A 19,461-nucleotide genomic window follows, 5' to 3' on the forward strand; every position below is an offset into this window, starting at 1 on the left:
AAGTGGCTTGCCGTCATCGTCATCACGTGGGCGTTTCTAGCAGCAGCCAAATACTCTAAACGCGTGACGTTGATTCTTAATGTGGAGGGGAAAACCGGAAGACCCGGAGAAAAATCCACGTGACGACGGGGCGAGAGAGAGAGAGAGAGAGAGACACGCAAACTCCAAATATACAGCAGCAGGCGTCGGGGTCGGGATCGAACCCACGACCTCCTGTATACCGGGCGAGGTAGTTAACATCTCACCACGGCTTCCTGGTGGGCTCACATTGAGCGTCTAGTGGCTGGGCGGAGACGGAATCCCAAATGCACGCAACGTACACTTGTACACACAGAGCAGTCCTCGCACACGTGTTTCTGTTAGCTGCCCCGGTGAGCGAGAGCTGTGATGTCACCCGGTGAGTGAAGGCCGGGTGGGGTGAGGGCTATAAGCTCACGGGGCGAGTGAAAGCTGGGAGCTCACCGGGTGAGTGAGGGTTGGGTGTACACACAGAGCAGTCCTCACACATGTGCTTCTGTTCGCCCACAGGGAGCGATGGATCGTGCGATTGAGGAGCGATCGTGTTTGTGAGCGTGCGATTGGGGAGCGATTAATCGTGCGATCGGGGAGCGATTAATCGAGCGATCGGGGAGCGATTAATCGAGCGATCGGGGAGCGATTAATCGAGCGATCGGGGAGCGATTAATCGAGCGATCGTGTTTGCGAGCGATCGTGCTTACTGTTGTGCGAGCGATCGTGATTGCGAGCGATCGTGCTTACTGTTGTGCGAGCGATCGTGATTGCGGGCGACTGTGCGAGTGAGCAAGCTGAGCGTGGCTCCGCGATGGTGATGGATGAGTAGGGGCGAGGTGTGGTGACCTCTATGGGATTAGTGGCACCTCCTGCCCTCCGCACGCTCCATCGATTGGCACCCCGGGTTTTAATTTCACTTAAACATGCGCGCGTGTGTGCATGCGTGTGTGCATGCATGTGCGTGCGTGCGTGTGTGTGTGTGTGTGTGTGGTTAGCACACCGCGCTACGAACCAGGCGACCCGTGATAATCTGAACCGGTCCTGGGCCCTACCCTAGGTTAACTCGGCCTCAAATGAGTACCTGGTGCGGTGTGTAGTAAACATCGCCACCCGGGAGACAAAGGCGGCCGGGCGTGGTGCTGGCCACCCACCCCCTCGTGTGCTGCGCCGGCCTTCATAGATGACTCGCCAACAGCACTTGCCCCAAGAATCAGTTAAGGCACAACGGGGATATTTGTGTGTGCGTGTGGTTGACTGCGCTACGAACCCGGCGACCCGAGTTCAATTCCCGCTCACGGCCAACATCCGTGACAATTATATGAACTGGTCCCGGGCCTCCCCTAGGTCGACTCTGCCTCAAATGACTACCTGGTGCATTGTGCGGGCCTTTATAGGTGCTCACTAATAGTACTTGCCCCAGCAGTTTGTTCCAGGCTATATGGGGGATCTTTGTCTTCATATGTATCATTCTTATTATGCAAACCACTTGCTGTGCTGCCACCATCTGGCTACGCTGTAGCCTAGCTGCTTTGGGAGTTCACAAATCTCCGCGTGATCCACAAACCCTGACCTCTACAAAGCATCTGCCACGATGAACAAAACATCCACACGCCACATTCCAAGCAGGTTAGAGCCTGGCTCACACCTGCATGGGTCACCTCACCAGCAGTGCTTGCATACATAAGTGGTGGGTGAGTTGAGTGAGAGGGTAGGTGGGTGAGGAGGGGGTGGGTGGGTGAGGGGGTGGGTGGGTGAGTGGGTAGATGGGTTGGTGGGTGAGCGGGGTGGGTGAGTGGGTAGGTGAGTGGATGGTGGATTAGTGAGTGGGTGGGTGAGTGGGGGGGTGGGGCAGGGTTTCCACTTGTCTACAAGTTTCAACATTCCACACTCTCCCCTCTCACTCCCCGCTCTCCCCTCGCTCCACAATTTCCCCTCTCCTCCACGCTCCACCCCCGCTCCGCCCTCGCTCTCCACTCTGCTCTCACCCTGCCCTCTCTCTCCGCGGACCGACAGGAATCCAATTCATCGCTCCGTGTCTGATGGATGGAGCGGCCCGGTGGGGTGCGTGCCCCACGTCCCCCACCACCCTCCCCCCAACTCACCTGCCCCCCCCCCCGACACCCACGCTGCCCCCACCCCCCCCTCCCCCCTCGTGCGTATAGCGAGGGTTGGCGCTCCGCTTGACGGACGAGCGGCGCGACCGCACGCGACGCCCCGCGATTAACTCGACCGCCAACGCCGGGTCGTTGTCGTGGGGGGGGGCCGGGGGCGGCGCGTGGGGGGCGGGGGGGGCGAGGGGGGGGGGGGCATCGCTCGCGGCGAGTTCCGCGCGCGCGCGACCGTCGGTCGGGGTCGAACCCACGAGCCCGCGACCTCCTGCGCGCCAGGCGAGGCCGTCAGCGTCTCGGCACCGCCGCGCGACGCTGGCGCCGGACCTCGGTGAAAATGTCGGCGTCGCCCGGCTGCCCCGCGTCGAGCCAACCGGGCCCCCGACCGCCCCGCGTCGAGCCAACTGGCCCCGCGTCGAGCCAACTGGCCCCGACCGCGCCGCGTCGAGCCAACCGGGCCCCCGGCCGCCCCGCGTCGAGCCAACCGGGCCCCCGGCCGCCCCGGGTTGTGGCCAGGGTGGCAGCGCCGCGTAACGGTGCCCCAGTGAAGAGTTCCCAATCCCCCGTCGCCCAGTGAGCGATGCTGTGTGGGACGTCTCCGTGGAATGAGCTTACCGCTCGCATATTGGGATTTACATCGGATGCACAGATTGCAGAAAGTAGTTCCTGCTCCTTCCATGTTGAGGACTTGGTCCATGCCAGGCTGTTTCGTCGAAAGCACCACCGCACTGCAGGTCACAGCAACTCGCTGACTCACACACTCGCTCGCACGCACGCTCACTCACTCGCAAACTCACTCGCGCACTCGCACACACACACACTCGCACATTCAGTCACGCTTTCACTCGCACACCCAAATCGCTCACCCAGTCACTAACCCAACCGCTTACCCAGTTATCCACCGACTCGCCACACAGCAGGTCACCTCACTTCTCTCTCTGCTTCTTCCCTCGCAACCGCTCCACTCTGGAATTCCCATCACCACCACCACCACCATCGTCACCACCCTCATCGCCTTTTCCCCCCAACTCTGTTGACCATAACGTCGCTCAATTCAAGACGCCTGTTACACTCTTACCTGTTGCAACTTCGAAACTGGTGCCGTTCGTCGCAGGCCGCTTGGCGTTTGTGCCTTTGGGCCCTGCGCCCCTCGGCGGCCGTGTTCACAACAGCGGGAGAGTCGTGAGCGTCTTCCCCCCCTGCTGCGTTTTCTCCTCCAAAGTTTACCGCCCGGTTATTTCATCTACGATCGCGAACGGGGATCCTGTCCAGACGTCCCGGTCGAGCAGCGCCCTCGGGGGGTGGGGGGGTGATGGAGGGAGGGAGGAAGGGTGGGCAGGGGCGGCCGAGCTTCGTCGACGCTGCGACGATGGCGCCGCGACGCTGCGACGGTGGTCAGCGCCGCGAGCGGGGAGGTGACGTTGCTTGTCGTGCGCCTGCCAGGGTCGCGCATCATCACCACGTCGTCGTGGCGCGACGGAGTGAGGCTGGTGCGGGCCCTGCTGGGCCCCGCGACCCACGACCCCAGCCGCGGGGAGAAGGACCCCCCCACAGACGGTACGTGTGTGTGTGTGTGCGTAGTGGGGAGCATATTTACATATTTAATTCGTGGTTTAGTGGTAATTTATTGAAGGTGGAGGGGTTACCAGCCCCTCGCACCCGTCCAGAGGCCCCCGTTTAGCCACTGTGGTGGTCACAGACGCCATGAGGGGAGGAGCCAATCGTTATTGGCCCTCCCCCCACAGCACTGTCCACAACAGAGTTGCCCGTCCGGCACCGCGAGGAGGTAGGGGGTTGTTTTGCCCGACACTTCACGTGGCCTCAAGGTGCACATGGCCTGGCACAAGCGTCGTGGTGACGTCACCGCCACTTAGTGGCGAATGGCGGTTGTTGTTGTTGGAGTGGGGGGCAGTGGTGTAGCGGTTAGCGCGCTGCGCTACGAACCCGGCGGACCGAGTTTTATTCCCGCTCACGGCCAACACCAATGACAATTTTCTGAACCAGTCGTGGGCCTCCCCTAGGTCGACTCAGGCTCAAATGAGCACTTGGTGCGATGTGTAAACATCGCCACTGGGGAGACAAAGGCGGCCTGGCGTGGTGTTGGCCACCCACCCCCTCGTGTGCCGTGCAGGCCTTCATAGGTTGCTCGCTAACGGCACTTGCCCAAACAGTCTGTTCAGGCTATACAGGGGAGATATTTGTCTTTACGTGTGTGAGTGTGTTGAACTTGTTACCACCGTAGGTAGCCAACCGCGCTAATCGGAGGTACGGAGGGGGAAGGACAACAAACTAAACACAAAAAGCATTTTTAGAGGAACGAGTTTATCAATCTAGACGATGATTTAAAAGTGCACAGCTCCAGTGACTTCCTAATATCGGTAGGAAGAGCGTTCCAGACGGCCGCAGAAGCGCATCTGAAAGCGCGCGATGCGGTGACCGCCATCTTTGTTCGATGGTTAGCCAAAACCTGCTGCACATACACAGCAAAGACACAGATCCCCCATATAGCCTTAAACAGATTGTTGGGGCAAATGCTGTTAGCAAGCAGCGCCTATGAAGGCCACGCACGGCAAACACAAACGCGGTGAGGGACGCACGCCAAAGGCCCCTCCCGGAGAAGCCCTCTCTAGGCCCAGCCGTCCCAGGAAGCCTCGGCCTTCGCCTCCTCCTTCTCGTTACCCCAGGGCGTCCCGGCCGGACGTCCCAGCCACACGGGGGGCGGCCCTCGCCGCTGCGGGGAGCCGGAGGGGCCCGGAGATCGGCGAGTCACGACGGGGAACGGGAACGCGGCGACGCGGGGGAGGGAGACGTTGCGGAGGAGCCGCTCACAGTCAGCGACCTGCGGGTCGATGAGGGTGAGCCTCAACTACTCGGCCTACCTGCTCGCTCGCCCGCTCAAGCACCCGCTCGCTCGATCGCCCAACTGTCACACGCTCACTCGCTCGTCCCATCGCTCGTCCGCTGGCTCACCCGCTCTCTCGCCCTCTCTCTCGCATCTCCCGACGGCGCGTAGAAGTCGGCGTGTCCCCGTCCTCGCGCCCTTCGCCCCCTCGGTCGGTGCCCGGGGTCAGAGGTCGGCCGCGAGCCGACGACGGAGAGGAGGAGGCCGAAGTGCAGCACAGGACCTCCCCGAAGAGGAAGGCCGAGGGAGGCGAGGGCCACGGGGAAGGGGGCAGCGGGGAGCGTCGTCCCCCCGGCAAGAGGGGCCGTCCCGGCGTCTCGGCGTCATCGGTACCGCCCGCGCTCCCCCCCACCCCCCCCCCCCCCGGGATTTCCCACGCCCCCCCATCGCCCCCGACGAGATTCTAACAAGGCAACGACGTCAAACAGCAATCGCCGTTGCGGAGACGTCACCGCGATGTTTGCTTCAAGGTCGAAAACCGTCAAGAGTCGGGTTCGAACCCACGACCTCTTGCGTACCAGGCGAGACAGTTGACATCTCGCAACGGCGGCGAGATCGTTCTAGGCCACGGCTCCGTTGCGACTCCGCGTGCGCGCGCTGTACATTAATCACGCGTTTATCTCGCAGCGCTCCAGGAGCAGAGACGCCCGCGTGCCGGGACCCCGGGGTTCGGCGCCGGCGGCACCGGCGGCACCGGCGCCCGCAGCGACGCGGACGTCGCTGCGACCGACGTCACGGCAGCAGCAGCAGCAGCGCCAGCAGCAGCAACAGCAGCGCCAGCAGCAGCAGCAGCAGAGCGCGGCGCCGGCACAGCGGGAGAAGCGGCGGCACTACGACGCGGAGGAGGTGCGGTGCTACATGGCGCGGCGCGTCGCCGAGCAGCGGCGGGCGGCGGCGCGCGACCGGGCCGCCCGGCGCGCCGCCTCCGAGCTGAGGAGCCGGCGCCTGCGGGAGCTCTACGTGGCCCAGCGCCAGGCGGCGGCCGCTGCCGCCGCCACCGCCGCCGCTACTGGCGGCGGCGGTGGCGGCGGCACCAACAAGAAGAGCGACGCCAGCAGCGGTCGGAGGGCACCTGGTGGCAAGGTGAGGTGCACGGGCAAGAGGGAGGTCTACTGCGTGTGTGCTGTGTGTACGCTGTGTGTGTGTGTGCTGTGTGTACACTGTATGTGTGTGTACACTGTATGTGTGTGTACACTGTGCGTGTGTGTGCTGTGTGTACACTGTGCGTGTGTGTGCTGTGTGTACACTGTGTGTGTGTGTGCTGTGTGTACACTGTGTGTGTGTGCTGTGTGTACACTGTGTGTGTGTGCTGTGTGTACACTGTGTGTGTGTGCTGTGTGTACACTGTGTGTGTGTGTGCTGTGTGTACACTGTATGTGTGTGTGTGCTGTGTGTACGCTGTGTGTCGCGTACTGTGTTTGTGTTTGCTGTGTGGGCACTGCGTGTGTGGTGTGTGTACGCTGTGTGTACACTGTGCGTGTGCTGTGTGTACACTGTGCGTGTGTGCTGTGTGTACACTGTGTGTGTGTGCTGTGTGTATGCTGTGTGTACACTGTATGTACACTGTGTGTTTGCTGTGTGTACGCTGTGTGTACAGTGTGTGTGTGTGCTGTGTGTACATTGTGTGTGTGTGCTGTGTGTACACTGTGCGTGTGTGTGCTGTGTGTACACTGTGCGTGTGTGTGCTGTGTGTACACTGTGCGTGTGTGTGCTGTGTGTACACTGCGTGTGTGTGCTGTGTGTACACTGTGCGTGTGTGTGCTGTGTGTACACTGTGCGTGTGTGTGCTGTGTGTACACTGTGCGTGTGTGTGCTGTGTGTACACTGTGCGTGTGTGTGCTGTGTGTACACTGTGCGTGTGTGTGCTGTGTGTACACTGTGCGTGTGTGTGCTGTGTGTACACTGCGTGTGTGTGCTGTGTGTACACTGTGCGTGTGTGTGCTGTGTGTACACTGTGCGTGTGTGTGCTGTGTGTACACTGTGCGTGTGTGTGCTGTGTGTACACTGTGCGTGTGTGTGCTGTGTGTACACTGCGTACACTGTGCGTGTGTGTGCTGTGTGTACACTGTGCGTGTGTGTGCTGTGTGTGCACTGCGTGTGTGCTGTGTGTACACTGCGTGTGTGCTGTGTGTACACTGTGTGTGCTGTGTGTACACTGTGTGTGTGTACGCTGTGTGTGTGTACGCTGTATGTGTGTGCTGTGTGTACACTGTGTGTGTGTGCTGTGTGTACACTGTGCGTGTGTGTGCTGTGTGTACACTGTGCGTGTGTGTGCTGTGTGTACACTGTGCGTGTGTGTGCTGTGTGTACAATGTGCGTGTGCTGTGTGTACACTGTGTGTGTGTGCTGTGTGTACACTGTGTGTGCGTGTGTGCTGTGTGTACACTGTGTGTGTGTGTGTGCGTGCTGTGTGTACACTGTGTGTGTGCGTGCTGTGTGTACACTGTGTGTGTGCGTGCTGTGTGTACACTATGTGTGTGTGTGTGCTGTGTGTACACTGTGTGTGTGTGTGTGCTGTGTGTACACTGTGTGTGTGTGTGCTGTGTGTACACTGTGTGTGTGTGTGCTGTGTGTACACTGTGTGCTGTGTGTGCTGTGTGCTGTGTGTACACTATGTGTGTGTGCTGTGTGTGTGAGCAGGACAAAGTGGACCTGGCGAGCACCTTCACGGCGGCGCCCCTCGACCAAGCGGCACGCGACGACTTCCTGGTGACGGCACTTCCTGTTTCGCTGTCCAGAAATTCCCGGCAGGCGCTCCGTCACAGAGCTCCGTGACGGCGCTCCGTGACGGCGCTCCATCACAGAGCTCCGTGATGGCGCTCCATCACAGAGCTCCGTGACGGCGCTCCATCACAGAGCTCCGTGACGGCACTCCGTGACGGCGCTCCATCACAGAGCTCCGTGACGGCGCTCCGTGACGGCGCTCCATCACAGAGCTCCGTGACGGAGCTCCGTGACGGCGCACCGAGGTGGTTAACATCTCGTCACCGTGATGTTTTCGTATCTCCCAGAGCGGCAGTTTGAAACCATGGGGAGAGGACTCGATTGGTCGGCGGGCGCTGTCGTGCGATCAAATCGCCGATCGCGCAGATATCGGCCGACTGCCGTGCCAACCAATGGGATTAGCCGATCCACGGATCGCTTGCCAACGTATCGACGCGGCGGCAATTAACCCCGGCCGATGAATCGTTGCTCTCGGCGTGGGTGTCGGGTCGACTGTGAGCAGAATCGATGCGATCGGCACCTCGATTTGGGTTCCACAAGGCCGTTTAATGGGCAGACACAAGCCCCCACGGGCAGACACAAGCCCCCACGGGCAATGGCCACGCCCACTTTATTCCATCTAGGGGCTGGTGGCCGATGGGTAATTTTGTCGGGTGTCCGACTGTGTTGCATTACAGCGCTGTGGTGAGAACCGCCGAGATGTTAACTACCTCGCCTGGTGAGAACCACACAGCGCTGTGGTGAGAACCGCCGAGATGTTAACTACCTCGCCTGGTGAGAACCACACAGCGCTGTGGTGAGAACCGCTGAGATGTTAACTACCTCGCCTGGTGAGAACCACAGCGCTGTGGTGAGAACCGCCGAGATGTTAACTACCTCGCCTGGTGAGACCCACACAGCGCTGTGGTGAGAACCGCCGAGATGTTAACTACCTCGCCTGGTGAGAACCACAGCGCTGTGGTGAGAACCGCCGAGATGTTAACTACCTCGCCTGGTGAGAACCACACAGCGCTGTGGTGAGAACCGCCGAGATGTTAACTACCTCGCCTGGTGAGAACCACACAGCGCTGTGGTGAGAACCGCCGAGATGTTAACTACCTCGCCTGGTGAGAACCACACAGCGCTGTGGTGAGAACCGCTGAGATGTTAACTACCTCGCCTGGTGAGAACCACACAGCGCTGTGGTGAGAACCGCCGAGATGTTAACTACCTCGCCTGGTGAGAACCACAGCGCTGTGGTGAGAACCGCCGAGATGTTAACTACCTCGCCTGGTGAGAACCACAGCGCTGTGGTGAGAACCACAGCGCTGTGGTGAGAACCGCCGAGATGTTAACTACCTCGCCTGGTGAGAACCACAGCGGTTCTCACCACAGCGCTGTGGTGAGAACCGTTGGTCTACAGGGGAAGCGCTCTCTGCCCTTTGACGACCAGGCCGGCGCAGCCACTGCTGCTGCTACCGCTGCTGATGCTGTCACTGCTGCTGTTGTTACTGCTGCCGCTGCCGCTGCTGCTGCTGTTGCTACAGCTGCTGTTGCTACAGCTGCTGTTGCTACAGCTGCTGTTGCTACAGCTGCTGTTGCTACAGCTGCTGTTGCTACAGCTGCTGTTGCTGCAGCTGCTGCGCCTGCCGCTGCTTCCACCGCTGCCCACGCTCTGCGCTTCAGTGTCTTTGCCGTGTTGCCGCTGGCAGAGGCGGCTGCTGCCCGAGATCTCGGAGGAGAGGCCGAGAAGGAAGCAGCAGGAAGGGGGCTCGCGTCCTCCCGTGACCTCCAGCAGCCGGGAGGACGACGACGACGACGACGACGAGGACGACGAGGAGGAGGAGGAGGATGATGATGAGGAGGAGGATGAGGAACAGGGGGAGGGAGACTCTGCTGGCGACGCCACGAGCCCGCTGGCCGGGTGAGTTGCGCAAGAGCTCGGGCACGCGGCCGCCACACGGCCACGCACGCGGAGACAAATGGCCGCCGTTCGCCACTTGAGTCACGGTGACGTCATAACGACGATCGCGCCAGGCTAGGTGCACCTCGAGGACGCGTGAAGGGCCAAAGGATTACTGCTGGCAAGTGGGTCATGGGACAGACCCAGGTGCCGTGGGTTGGCTGACCAGGTGGTGCAGATGTACCAACTGGTGGTTCCAACTGTGCCAACTCGCTGTGTTTTACGCGCCCCGGCGCCCCGCTCGTTGTTGTGAGCGTCGCTGCTCTGCCCTCCGCTGTTGTTGGAGGGCGACTGCCTCCCAACTGGCCAGTCGTGCCGTCCTTCACGAACCTCCTCGGCAAGTCCACTCAGGTCCACATCCTCTTATGCCGCATCAGCCCATCTCTTCTCTAGCCTGTGCCACACCCGTGTGTGTATGTATGTTTAACAACTCCGACACTGCGAGAAGCCAGTGCCGGATTAAGCTAGTGCAGGGCCTGTAGCATATGTTATAAAGTGGCCCTTGAAAAGTAAATTGTATTCTTTTCATTTACTATACAGCCAGATAATACGACAAATCGCTGAGCTTAAACACCCAGTCGTTCATAAAAGTTGAAGGCGGTATAGTACTATAGTAATAGCGCACGTGCAGAATCGCCGAACCAGAATTGATAGCTTGAAAGCATTTAGCGCGGGGCCCTTGAAAGCGCGGGGCCCGTAGTTTATGTAGCTACTTGTGCTACTAGGATAATCCGGCACTGCCCGCAGCATGCCTTCACGTCAACTTTCACCATCAAAGGCGCCCCGAGCCCTCCCCGATCCTCTGCTCCTCTCTCTTTCCCGCTCCTTCCTCTCCCGTTTCCTCTCCATCCAATCACTTTCTCTCCTCCCGTCCCTCGTCACACCTCTTCTCATCTCCCATTTGCTGCGCACGCCCTCCGACCTCTCACCTTGCACGTCCGGCGTCATTCGGCACCCTCCGCCAACGGCGAGCGAGCTTATTCGTAGGCGCGCTCCTTCAGCCAATGGCGAGCCACGTTGTTCGTCGGCTCCGCCGTCCACGTGTTGCTCACGCATTTGTCTGACCGCCTCTCCGTGTGTGCACGTAAGTCCTCGACGTACGTACGTTGAAGTTCTTTCGCACCGTACGTAGCCAACCGTGCTAATCGGAGATGCGGGGGAAGGGACAACAAACTAAACACAAAAAGCAGTTCTGGGAGAAAATCTTGCTTTCAATCTTGATTATTTCAAAGTGCATAGCACTCCAGTGGCTTCCTAACATGGGAAGGAAGAGCGTTCCAGACGGCCCGCAGAAGCGCATTGAGAAAAGTGCGCGATGCGGTGATCAGCCAGCCAAAAGTTAGTGCGAGTGCTGGTACAGACACACACACACACACACACCGACGCACCAAAAGAGAAAGAAACACACACGACACGGCCCGTCCTGGAGAATCCTTCTCTAGGCCCTGCCGCCCCACGAAGCATCGGGCTTCGCGTTCCAGACGGCCGCAGAAGCGCATCCTGAAAGCGCCGCGCGACGTGACCGTTTAGCCGCCTCTACCCGCGCGGTCGGTCACACGCGGTGCACGCCCACGGTTTACCGACCGCGTGCGGGGCGCATGCCCACCAGGTCCGGCGGAGACCGGCTGGCGGTGGTGGGGACGCCGGGGAAGGAGTCCGGAGCCCCGGGCGCCGGCACGGCGATGGCGGCGGCGGCGTCGTCGTCCCCGGCGATCATCGGCGGGCAGCTGGCGCGGATCGCCGCCATTCGCGGTGAGGCCCCCGGCTCGCCCGCGGTGTTAGCCACGCAAGAGGACCACGTGGGCGGCACGACTGAGAGTGGGTAGCTGGATGTGTGTACAGTGTGGTGAACTCTCGCACAGTACGTAGCCAACCGCGCTAATCGGAGGTGCGGTGTTGAGTCTATGGGCAGTGTTGAGTCTATGGTGCAGTGTTGAGTCTATGGGCAGTGTTGAGTCTATGGGCAGTGTTGAGTCTATGGGCAGTGTTGAGTCTATGGGTAGTGCTGAGTCTATGGGCGGTGTTGAGTCTATGGGCAGTATTTTTCGATTTAAAGCTTTCGTGACTGCAAGGATTCATCTTCTTTGGTTCTTTCGGTAAAGTCACGTAGAATTAGAATAAAATAATAAATTGATAAAATAAAATAACACAATAATATTCTCACGACGTTTCGGCCACAACACAAGCGGCCTTCATCAGGTGAAGGGGACGAGACTGTCCTCCAGACAGCGCTGTCCTCCAGACAGTCTCGTCCCCTTCACCTGATGAAGGCCGCTTGTGTTGTGGCCGAAACGTCGTGAGAATATTATTGTTATTTTATTTTATCAATTTATTATTTTATTCTCATTCTATGGGTAGTGTTGAGTCTATGGGTAGTATTGAGTCTATGCGCAGTGTTGAGTCTGTAGGTAGTGTTGAGTCTATGGGCAGTATTGAGTCTATGGGCAGTGTTGAGTCTATGGTGCAGTACTCTTTGGTTCTATTGGGTAAAGTCACGTAGGTGAAAATAAAATAACAAAAAATCACGACGTTTCGGCCACAACACAAGCGGCCTTCATCAGGTGAAGGGACGAGACTGTCTGGAGGACAGCGCTGGAGTGAGAAAAGCCACGCTCAGATCGCGACCTTTAAGCTGTGTGAGAAGAAAACAAAGCGCCTTGACAAAGGAATTAGCATAGAGTTTAGCATTGAAATGACTCATTGAAATAGCTAAGTTAAAGTATACACATCCGCAGAGGCACCCCTTGACAAAGGAATTAGCATAGAATTTAGCATTGAAATAGCTGTGTGATTAGCTTGTAACTGGTCACAGAAATAGCTATGTTAAAGTCAGAGCATATACATTCACCGATGCACCTAGTACAAATCAAACAGGAGAATTTAGCGAAACACAACCACGCTCAGACCGCGGAAGCAAACAAGGTGTTCTGACAAATAAATTAGCATAGTTTAAAGTTCCGCGGTCTGAGCGTGGTTGTGTTTCGCTAAATTCTCCTGTTTGATTTGTACTAGGTGCCTCGGTGAATGTATATGCTCTGACTTTAACATAGCTATTTCTGTGACCAGTTACAAGCTAATCACTCAGCTATTTCAATGCTAAATTCTATGCTAATTCCTTTGTCAAGGGGTGCCTCTGCGGATGTGTATACTTTAACTTAGCTATTTCAATGAGCCATTTCAATGCTAAATTATATGCTAATTCCTTTGTCAAGGCGCTTTGTTTCTTCTCACACAGCTTAAAGGTCGTGATCTAAGCGTGGCTTTTCTCACTCCAGCGCTGTCCTCCAGACAGTCTCGTCCCTTCACCTGATGAAGGCCGCTTGTGTTGTGGCCAAAACGTCGTGATTTTTTGTTATTTTATTTTCACCTACATAACTTTACCCAATAGAACCAAAGAGTATGGATCCTAGCAGTCACGAAAGCTTTAAATTTAGAATCTATGGTGCAGTGTTGAGTCTATGGGCAGTGTTGAGTCTATGGTGCAGTGTTGAGTCTATGGGTAGTGTTGTCTATGGGCAGTGTTGAGTCTATGGGTAGTGTTGAGTCTATGGGCAGTGTTGAGTCTATGGGCGGTGTTGAGTCTATGGGCGGTGTTGAGTCTATGGGCGGTGTTGAGTCTATGGGCAGTGTTGAGTCTGTGGGCAGTGTTGAGTCTATGGGTGGTGTTGAGTCTATGGTTAGTGTTAGACTATGGGCAGTGTTAGACTATGGGCAGTGTTAGACTATGGGCAGTGTTAGACTATGGGCAGTATGTATGTACAATATGTTGAGCTCCTCTCGCTCCGTACGTAGCCAACCGAGTGGGGGGGGGGGGGGGGCGGGGGCGAGGACAACCAATTAAACGCAAAAGGAGTTCTAGAGAGACAAGTGTTTCCATGTAGATGATTTAAAAGTGCACAGTTCCAGTGGCCTAATATCACGTGTCGCCACGACCTGGCTCCACTGGGCTCGCGCGGTGAATCAACAGGCACTAATAGCCTGTTGCAGGCTAAACTAAACTATCAGCTAACATTTTACCAAGCAAGGCCCACTGAGCTATGAATCCCTTTTTCATAAGCGACCTGGCTATCACGAATGACGGCTCGACTTGCTGGCTTACCACCGCGTGCAAATGTATTGCGGACGAATGCGGAGGGGGGGGGGTAACAAAAAACCCTACACGGAGCGACCTCTGTCTCCGCCCGTGCGACCTCGCACCCCCGTAGCCGCCGCCGCGGCGCTGTCGCTGCGTGTGGAGGAGGAGACGCGCCGTCTCGCCGGCGTCGGCCTCCTGTCGCCCGCCGCCACGGCCGCCCTCGCCCGCTCCGTCCCCGCCGAGCCGGAGGGCCCCGGTCGCGGCCTGGGCCTGGAGGACCTGCGCACGGACTTTACTGACGGCGCCCGGCGGGGGCCCGCCGCGCCCGGCGACCGTTTCGGCGCCCGCGTGCGGGAGATGCTGGGCGAGGACCGCCGAGAGGGCGCGGCGGCGCCGGCGTTCGGCACGGGCGGCCTCCCGCCGGACGGCTACGCGGTGTTCGTGGGGGACCTGCCGGGGTCCGCGGTTGGCCCCGTCGGAACCTCGGCCGCCGCGCCGGCGCTCCCGGCGAGTTACGAGGAACGCGAGGCGGCCATCGCGCGCCGCCTCGCCGGCCGCTCGCCGGGGCCCGCCCCGCTGCGGCACGCGGTCTCCCGGTCCGCTGCATCGCAGCGGCCCGACCCGTCGCGCCCCGCCGGATCGTCGGCCCGCGCGCCGCGCGGCGACGACGGCGACGACGGCGACGACGGCGGCGGCGGCGGGGAGCGGTCGTCGATTCCGAGCGACAGCCCGGGCTCGCTGAGCGAGGGGCCCCTGCTGAGCGAGGGGGAGCCGTCTGACGACGAGCGGCCGGAGCGGCCGACGGCCCGGCACAGGTCGCCGGAGCGGCCGACGGCCCGGCACAGGTCGCCAGAGCGGCCGACGGCCCGGCACAGGTCGCCGGAGCGGCCGACGGCCCGGCACAGGTCGCCGTCCCCGCCGGACCGGCGGGGGCGGCTCGACGGATCCGGGGCCGCCCCGCGGCCGCCCTGGCAGCCCCCGTCGCCGGCGTCGCGGCTCGCCAAGGTCGACTTCTGCGCGACGTCCCGGGCGGAGGCGGCGGCGCCGGCCTGGGAGGAGTTGGCGAGGGGCAGTCCCAACAGCGCCATCGCCATCTACGTGCGACGGCACGGAGTGCCCGCAGGCCTGGGCCCGTCGGCCAGCGCGGCGCCAGTCGTAGAGACCGGTAAGGAAGGGGGGTGGCGGGGGGGGGGCCCGTGGCAGGAAGGGGGCGTCAGCGCCATTGGGGATACAAAGGCGGCCGGGTGTGGTGCTGGCCAGACCACCCCCTCGTATGCCATGCCTGCCTGATTAGGTGCTGCTTGCTAAGGGCACTTGCCCTTACAATCTGTTAAAGGCTGGACGGGAGATCTTTGTCTTGTTACTGCATGGCTTGGCGAGGCCTTGATCCAGCAGTTGATCGATCGATGATGACAATGATGATGTATGTTGAACTTGTCTCATACCGTACGTAGCCAATCGTGCTAATCGGTGGCTTCCTAACATCGCATTCCAGACGGCCGCAGAAGCGCATCTAAAAGCGCGCGATGAGGCTTAAAGGTCGCGATCTGAGCGTGGCTTTTTCACTCCAGCGCTGTCCTCCAGACAGTCTCGTCCCTTCACCTGATGAAGGCCGCTTGTGTTGTGGCCGAAACGTCGTGAGAATATTATTGTGTTATTTTATTTTATCAATATATTTTTTTTATTCTCATTCTACGTGGTGACTTTACCGAAAGAACCAAAGAAGGCCAGCCAAAAACCCGCTGTTTGCGAGGGTGAGCGGAGTTTGCGTGATGATGGTTTACGCTTTCTTGACGAGATCGGGTCGAGGGTGTTGCGGTCCGTTGGTGGCGAGCACTTCGTGCGCGTGATGGGTGCGTGTTCGTTCGGCAACCAGAAGCCGGATGAGGGCGGGTTTACCGGGGCTCGCGGTCGTGCGATGGGAGGAAGTGCGGTGTGGTCACTGCTGCTCACCGGCCCTGTGGCCCACCCCCCTGGAATATTCAGGACGCGGCGGTGGCCGCGACGACGTGGAGGAGGAGGAGGAGCAGGAGGAGGAGGAGGAGCAGGAGGAGGAGCAGGAGGAGGAGCAGGAGGAGGAGCAGGAGGAGGAGCAGGAGGAGAGCCGCGGAGCGGAGTCGCCCGGGCAGCGCTCCGTGGACACGTACGACGACGACAGCTTCGCCTCGTCCTCCAGCACGGCGTGCACAAGCTTCGGGGCGGCACCGGCGGTGTCGGCGCCGCCGTCGGCCCCTCGGTGAGCCGGCAAGGCGGGTGGCGGTGGCGACCGTTGTTGCGCGGACGACGGGGCCCCCGAGGCCCGGTGCCCGAGCGCGGTGTGGGGGGAAAGGGAGAGGAAGGAGAGGGAATTGAGGTGGTGGGAGAATGTATGGTCGTGTTCTCATAGAAAGGCGGTGGTTGGTAGCGGTTGCGTTCCTGAAGAACACTGCTTCGTGGATAAAATCGCGTTACAATGAATAACGTATAACGTCGGGGTGAAGCGCAGTCTGCGGTAACGCGTGAGATGCGTAGCACGCAGGCCGAGCAAAGAGCGAGGTGCGCGCGTGGGTAGCACCCAGAAGCATCCAGCAGCATCCCCAATGCCTTGCGCGACGACGACGCTCCTCCGAGGCGGCCGTATTACGACCGCTTATTCCTCCCCGCGCGACGTAGTTCCTGTTGGCTCGATCGCGCCGCACCCAGTTCACACCGTGAAAACTTGCGCGCCTTGGGCGAAGGGGCCTTCGCGACGGACACGGAGCGGCGCCGAGTTGACTTGTCGTCAATGTGGAACCTGTGGGGGGCAGTGGCTACCCGTCGTGCCTCTCCGTGGGACGGTGTGCTGGGGGTCTATCCCACCGCCTCACCCCCCCCCAAAGCGGCCCACGCTGGGTTCAGCGGGTACGGCGAGGATGGTGAGCGTAATGATGGCGCTGAGCACGACCTCTCTCGAGTGCGCGTTCTCATTCACGCGTGTCTTAAACACTCGCTGAATATATACTTTAAAAAAATATATATATTTTTTCCAGCTAGGGACCCACTGAGCTATATAGATCGTTTTCAGAAGCGACCTGGCTATCACGAATGATAGCTGAGCGGAAGTGGCTTATTATCATCGTGTGGAAATTTCTAGCAGCAGCCAAATGCTCTAAACGCGTGACGTTGATTTTAAACGTGGAGAGAGAAAAACTGTGGAGGACCTGGAGAAAAATCCACACGACTCCGGGTGAGAGCTAACGAGAGAGAGACACGCAAACTCCAAATATACAGCAGCAGCAGCAGGTGTCAGGGTCAGGATGGAACCCACGACCTCCTGTGTACCAGGCGAGGTAGTTAACATCTCCGAGCCACCGTGATGATGATGAGAGAGAGAGAGACACGCAAACTCCAAATATACAGCAGCAGGCGTCAGGGTCAGGATAGAACCCACGACCTCCCGCGTACCAGGCGAGGGAGATAACACCTCCCAGCTTGGACGAATTTTGGCACCGGTTCTGGCTCGGCGCCGTGACCCTGACCCTCGCCCTCCCAGGTCTCCGGACGGTGCCGATCGGCGAGGAATCGCCGGCGGCGCAAGGGAGCGGACGGTGCCCCCCGCGGAGGGCCCCCCGCCGCCGCCGCCGGCGAACTCCGCCGGCGAGAAGGACGACGACGCCGGCGGCGGCGGCCTGGCGTCGCCCCCCGAGCCTGCGCTCCCCTCATCAGCCCGGGGCCCGGGAGGGCGGGACTCTCCTCGCGCGTGGACGGACGGGGTCGGAGGTCGCCGACGGAAGACCTCCACGATTTCGCCTGACCTGGAGGAGGAAGAGGCGGAGGAGGTTGCGAGCGGGACGCGGGACGCGCGTCCGGCCCCCTCCGACCCCTCCGCCCCCTCACCACCGCGCGAGGAAAGGGGGCGGCTCGGGTGGGAGGGCGGCGGCGGCGGCGGCGGCGGCGGCGGGCAGGAGGAGGAGGAGCCGTGGGGCCCGGCGCGGAGCTCCCCCTGGGGGCTGTCGCAGCGGCTGGCGGCCGAGCTGCAGCTGCTGCAGGCGGTGGAGGAGTCGGCGCAGCAGTTGGGGGCGGTGGAGCGCGCCCGCGGGGTGGCGCTGGCGCAGCAGGAGACCGTGTCGCTGGCGCAGGTCCTCAAGGTGTGACCCCTGACCCCTGCGGCGCGCGCGACGGTTGCTTGTCCGAACCGCGATTCTGTTTGTTGTCCCGCGTCGCGGTTTTGTGACGTGGTTAAGGGGTCAGACGACCTGTGCGCAGCGCAGAACACAATCCCCGACATTTTCTCACCCCAGGGCTATAGGGGCACCAACGTGACGAGATGTTCACTACCTCGCCCGGCATGCAGGAGGTCGTGGGTTGGTGCCGGGACGTCGATTGCACGTCGCACGCCGACGCGGAATCGTGCGGTTATCCTCCAAAAACACGACGAACCGAACGCTTGAGTCGAATCGCGACCGCAACCTCGACAACTTCGTAGAATCCACTTTGGAATTCCGCCCTTCCCCTCCCCCCCTCCCTCCCCATCGTCATCGTCTCTTTTCCCCAAATCCTTGTAATAATAACTGTCACCCATTATGAGACCTCCTTTGCCAGTAACAAGATATAGGAATAGGTTTTACCCTTTTAACTGGCACAAAAACTGACACCTTTATTCAAGGCATCATGTTTGCAATAACCACAACACAATGCAAACAAAAAAGTCTAGGCTCTTGAATAAAGGTGTCAGTTTTTGTGCCAGTTAAAAGGGTAAAACCTATTCCTATAACTGTCACCCATTTACGACTTTGATGGTGCTGTTTGTTTTATTTCGATTTAAAGCTTTCGTGACTGCAATGATTCATCTTCTTTGGTTATTTCGGTAAAGTCACCAGGTAGAATGAGAATAAAATATTAAACTGATAAAATAAAATAACGCAATAAAATTCTCACGACGTTTCGGCCACAACACAAGCGGCCTTCATCAGGTGAAGGGACGAGACTGTCTGGAGGACAGCGCTGGAGCGAACAAAGCCACGCTCAGATCGCGTTTGGCGTTTTAAGCCCGTGGACCAGAGGCCCAGGGTTGACGCTGCACCGACTGCACTATTGGCCGGTTCCTCCCATGCGCCCCCCCCCGTACCCCCCCTTCTCCCCCCCGTGTACCCCCCTCCCTTACCCCCCATGCCCCCACCCCCACTCGTGCCCCCTCCCCTAAATTCCCCCATACCCCCCCCTCCCCCCCAGGTACGGCAGCAGCAGCACGAGCAGGAGTTGGCGCTGCTGAGGCTGCGTGCCGAGCGCGAGGCGATGGAGGCGCAGAGACAGCTGGAGGAGACGCGGGCCCAGCACGTGCTGGTACGCCGGTGACAGCGGCGCTGATGGTGCCAGTGCTAGCGGTGCCGATAGTCGCACCCAGGGTCGCGCCAGTGGTGGCGCCGTGCGTGTAGGTGCTCGCTAACAGCACTTGCCCCCAACAGCCCGTTAAGGCTACACGGGGGATCTTTGTCTTTGTGTGTAGGTGCTCGCTAACAGCACTTGCCCCCAACAGCCCGTTAAGGCTACACGGGGGATCTTTGTCTTTGTGTGTAGGTGCTGCTTACTAACAGCACTTGCCCCAACAGCCTGTTAAGGCTACACGGGGGATCTTTGTCTTTGTGTGTAGGTGCTCGCTAACAGCACTTGCCCCCAACAGCCTGTTAAGGCTACACGGGGGATCTTTGTCTTTGTGTGTAGGTGCTCGCTAACAGCACTT

The 19,461-nt window shown here is 59.7% G+C and overlaps 1 protein-coding gene across 1 annotated transcript in view; it reads left to right on the forward strand.

Annotated features, from left to right (window-relative positions):
• Positions 1 to 19,461, forward strand: part of LOC116955353 (uncharacterized) — a 60,625-nt gene that overhangs the window by 13,766 nt on the left and 27,398 nt on the right. Inside the window, exons 10-20 of the mRNA XM_076052943.1 lie at positions 3,564 to 3,677; positions 4,805 to 4,975; positions 5,134 to 5,351; positions 5,650 to 6,105; positions 7,663 to 7,731; positions 9,438 to 9,649; positions 11,298 to 11,440; positions 13,894 to 14,928; positions 15,750 to 15,999; positions 17,275 to 17,869; positions 18,954 to 19,064. Coding sequence (XP_075909058.1) covers positions 3,564 to 3,677; positions 4,805 to 4,975; positions 5,134 to 5,351; positions 5,650 to 6,105; positions 7,663 to 7,731; positions 9,438 to 9,649; positions 11,298 to 11,440; positions 13,894 to 14,928; positions 15,750 to 15,999; positions 17,275 to 17,869; positions 18,954 to 19,064 — 3,374 coding nt within the window. The remainder of the gene's footprint in view (positions 1 to 3,563; positions 3,678 to 4,804; positions 4,976 to 5,133; positions 5,352 to 5,649; positions 6,106 to 7,662; positions 7,732 to 9,437; positions 9,650 to 11,297; positions 11,441 to 13,893; positions 14,929 to 15,749; positions 16,000 to 17,274; positions 17,870 to 18,953; positions 19,065 to 19,461) is intronic.

This window comes from Petromyzon marinus, chromosome 59 (assembly GCF_048934315.1).
Source record: "Petromyzon marinus isolate PM22_M1 ecotype Great Lakes invasive population chromosome 59, UKy_Petmar_22M1.pri1.0, whole genome shotgun sequence".
Taxonomy (NCBI): domain Eukaryota; kingdom Metazoa; phylum Chordata; class Hyperoartia; order Petromyzontiformes; family Petromyzontidae; genus Petromyzon; species Petromyzon marinus.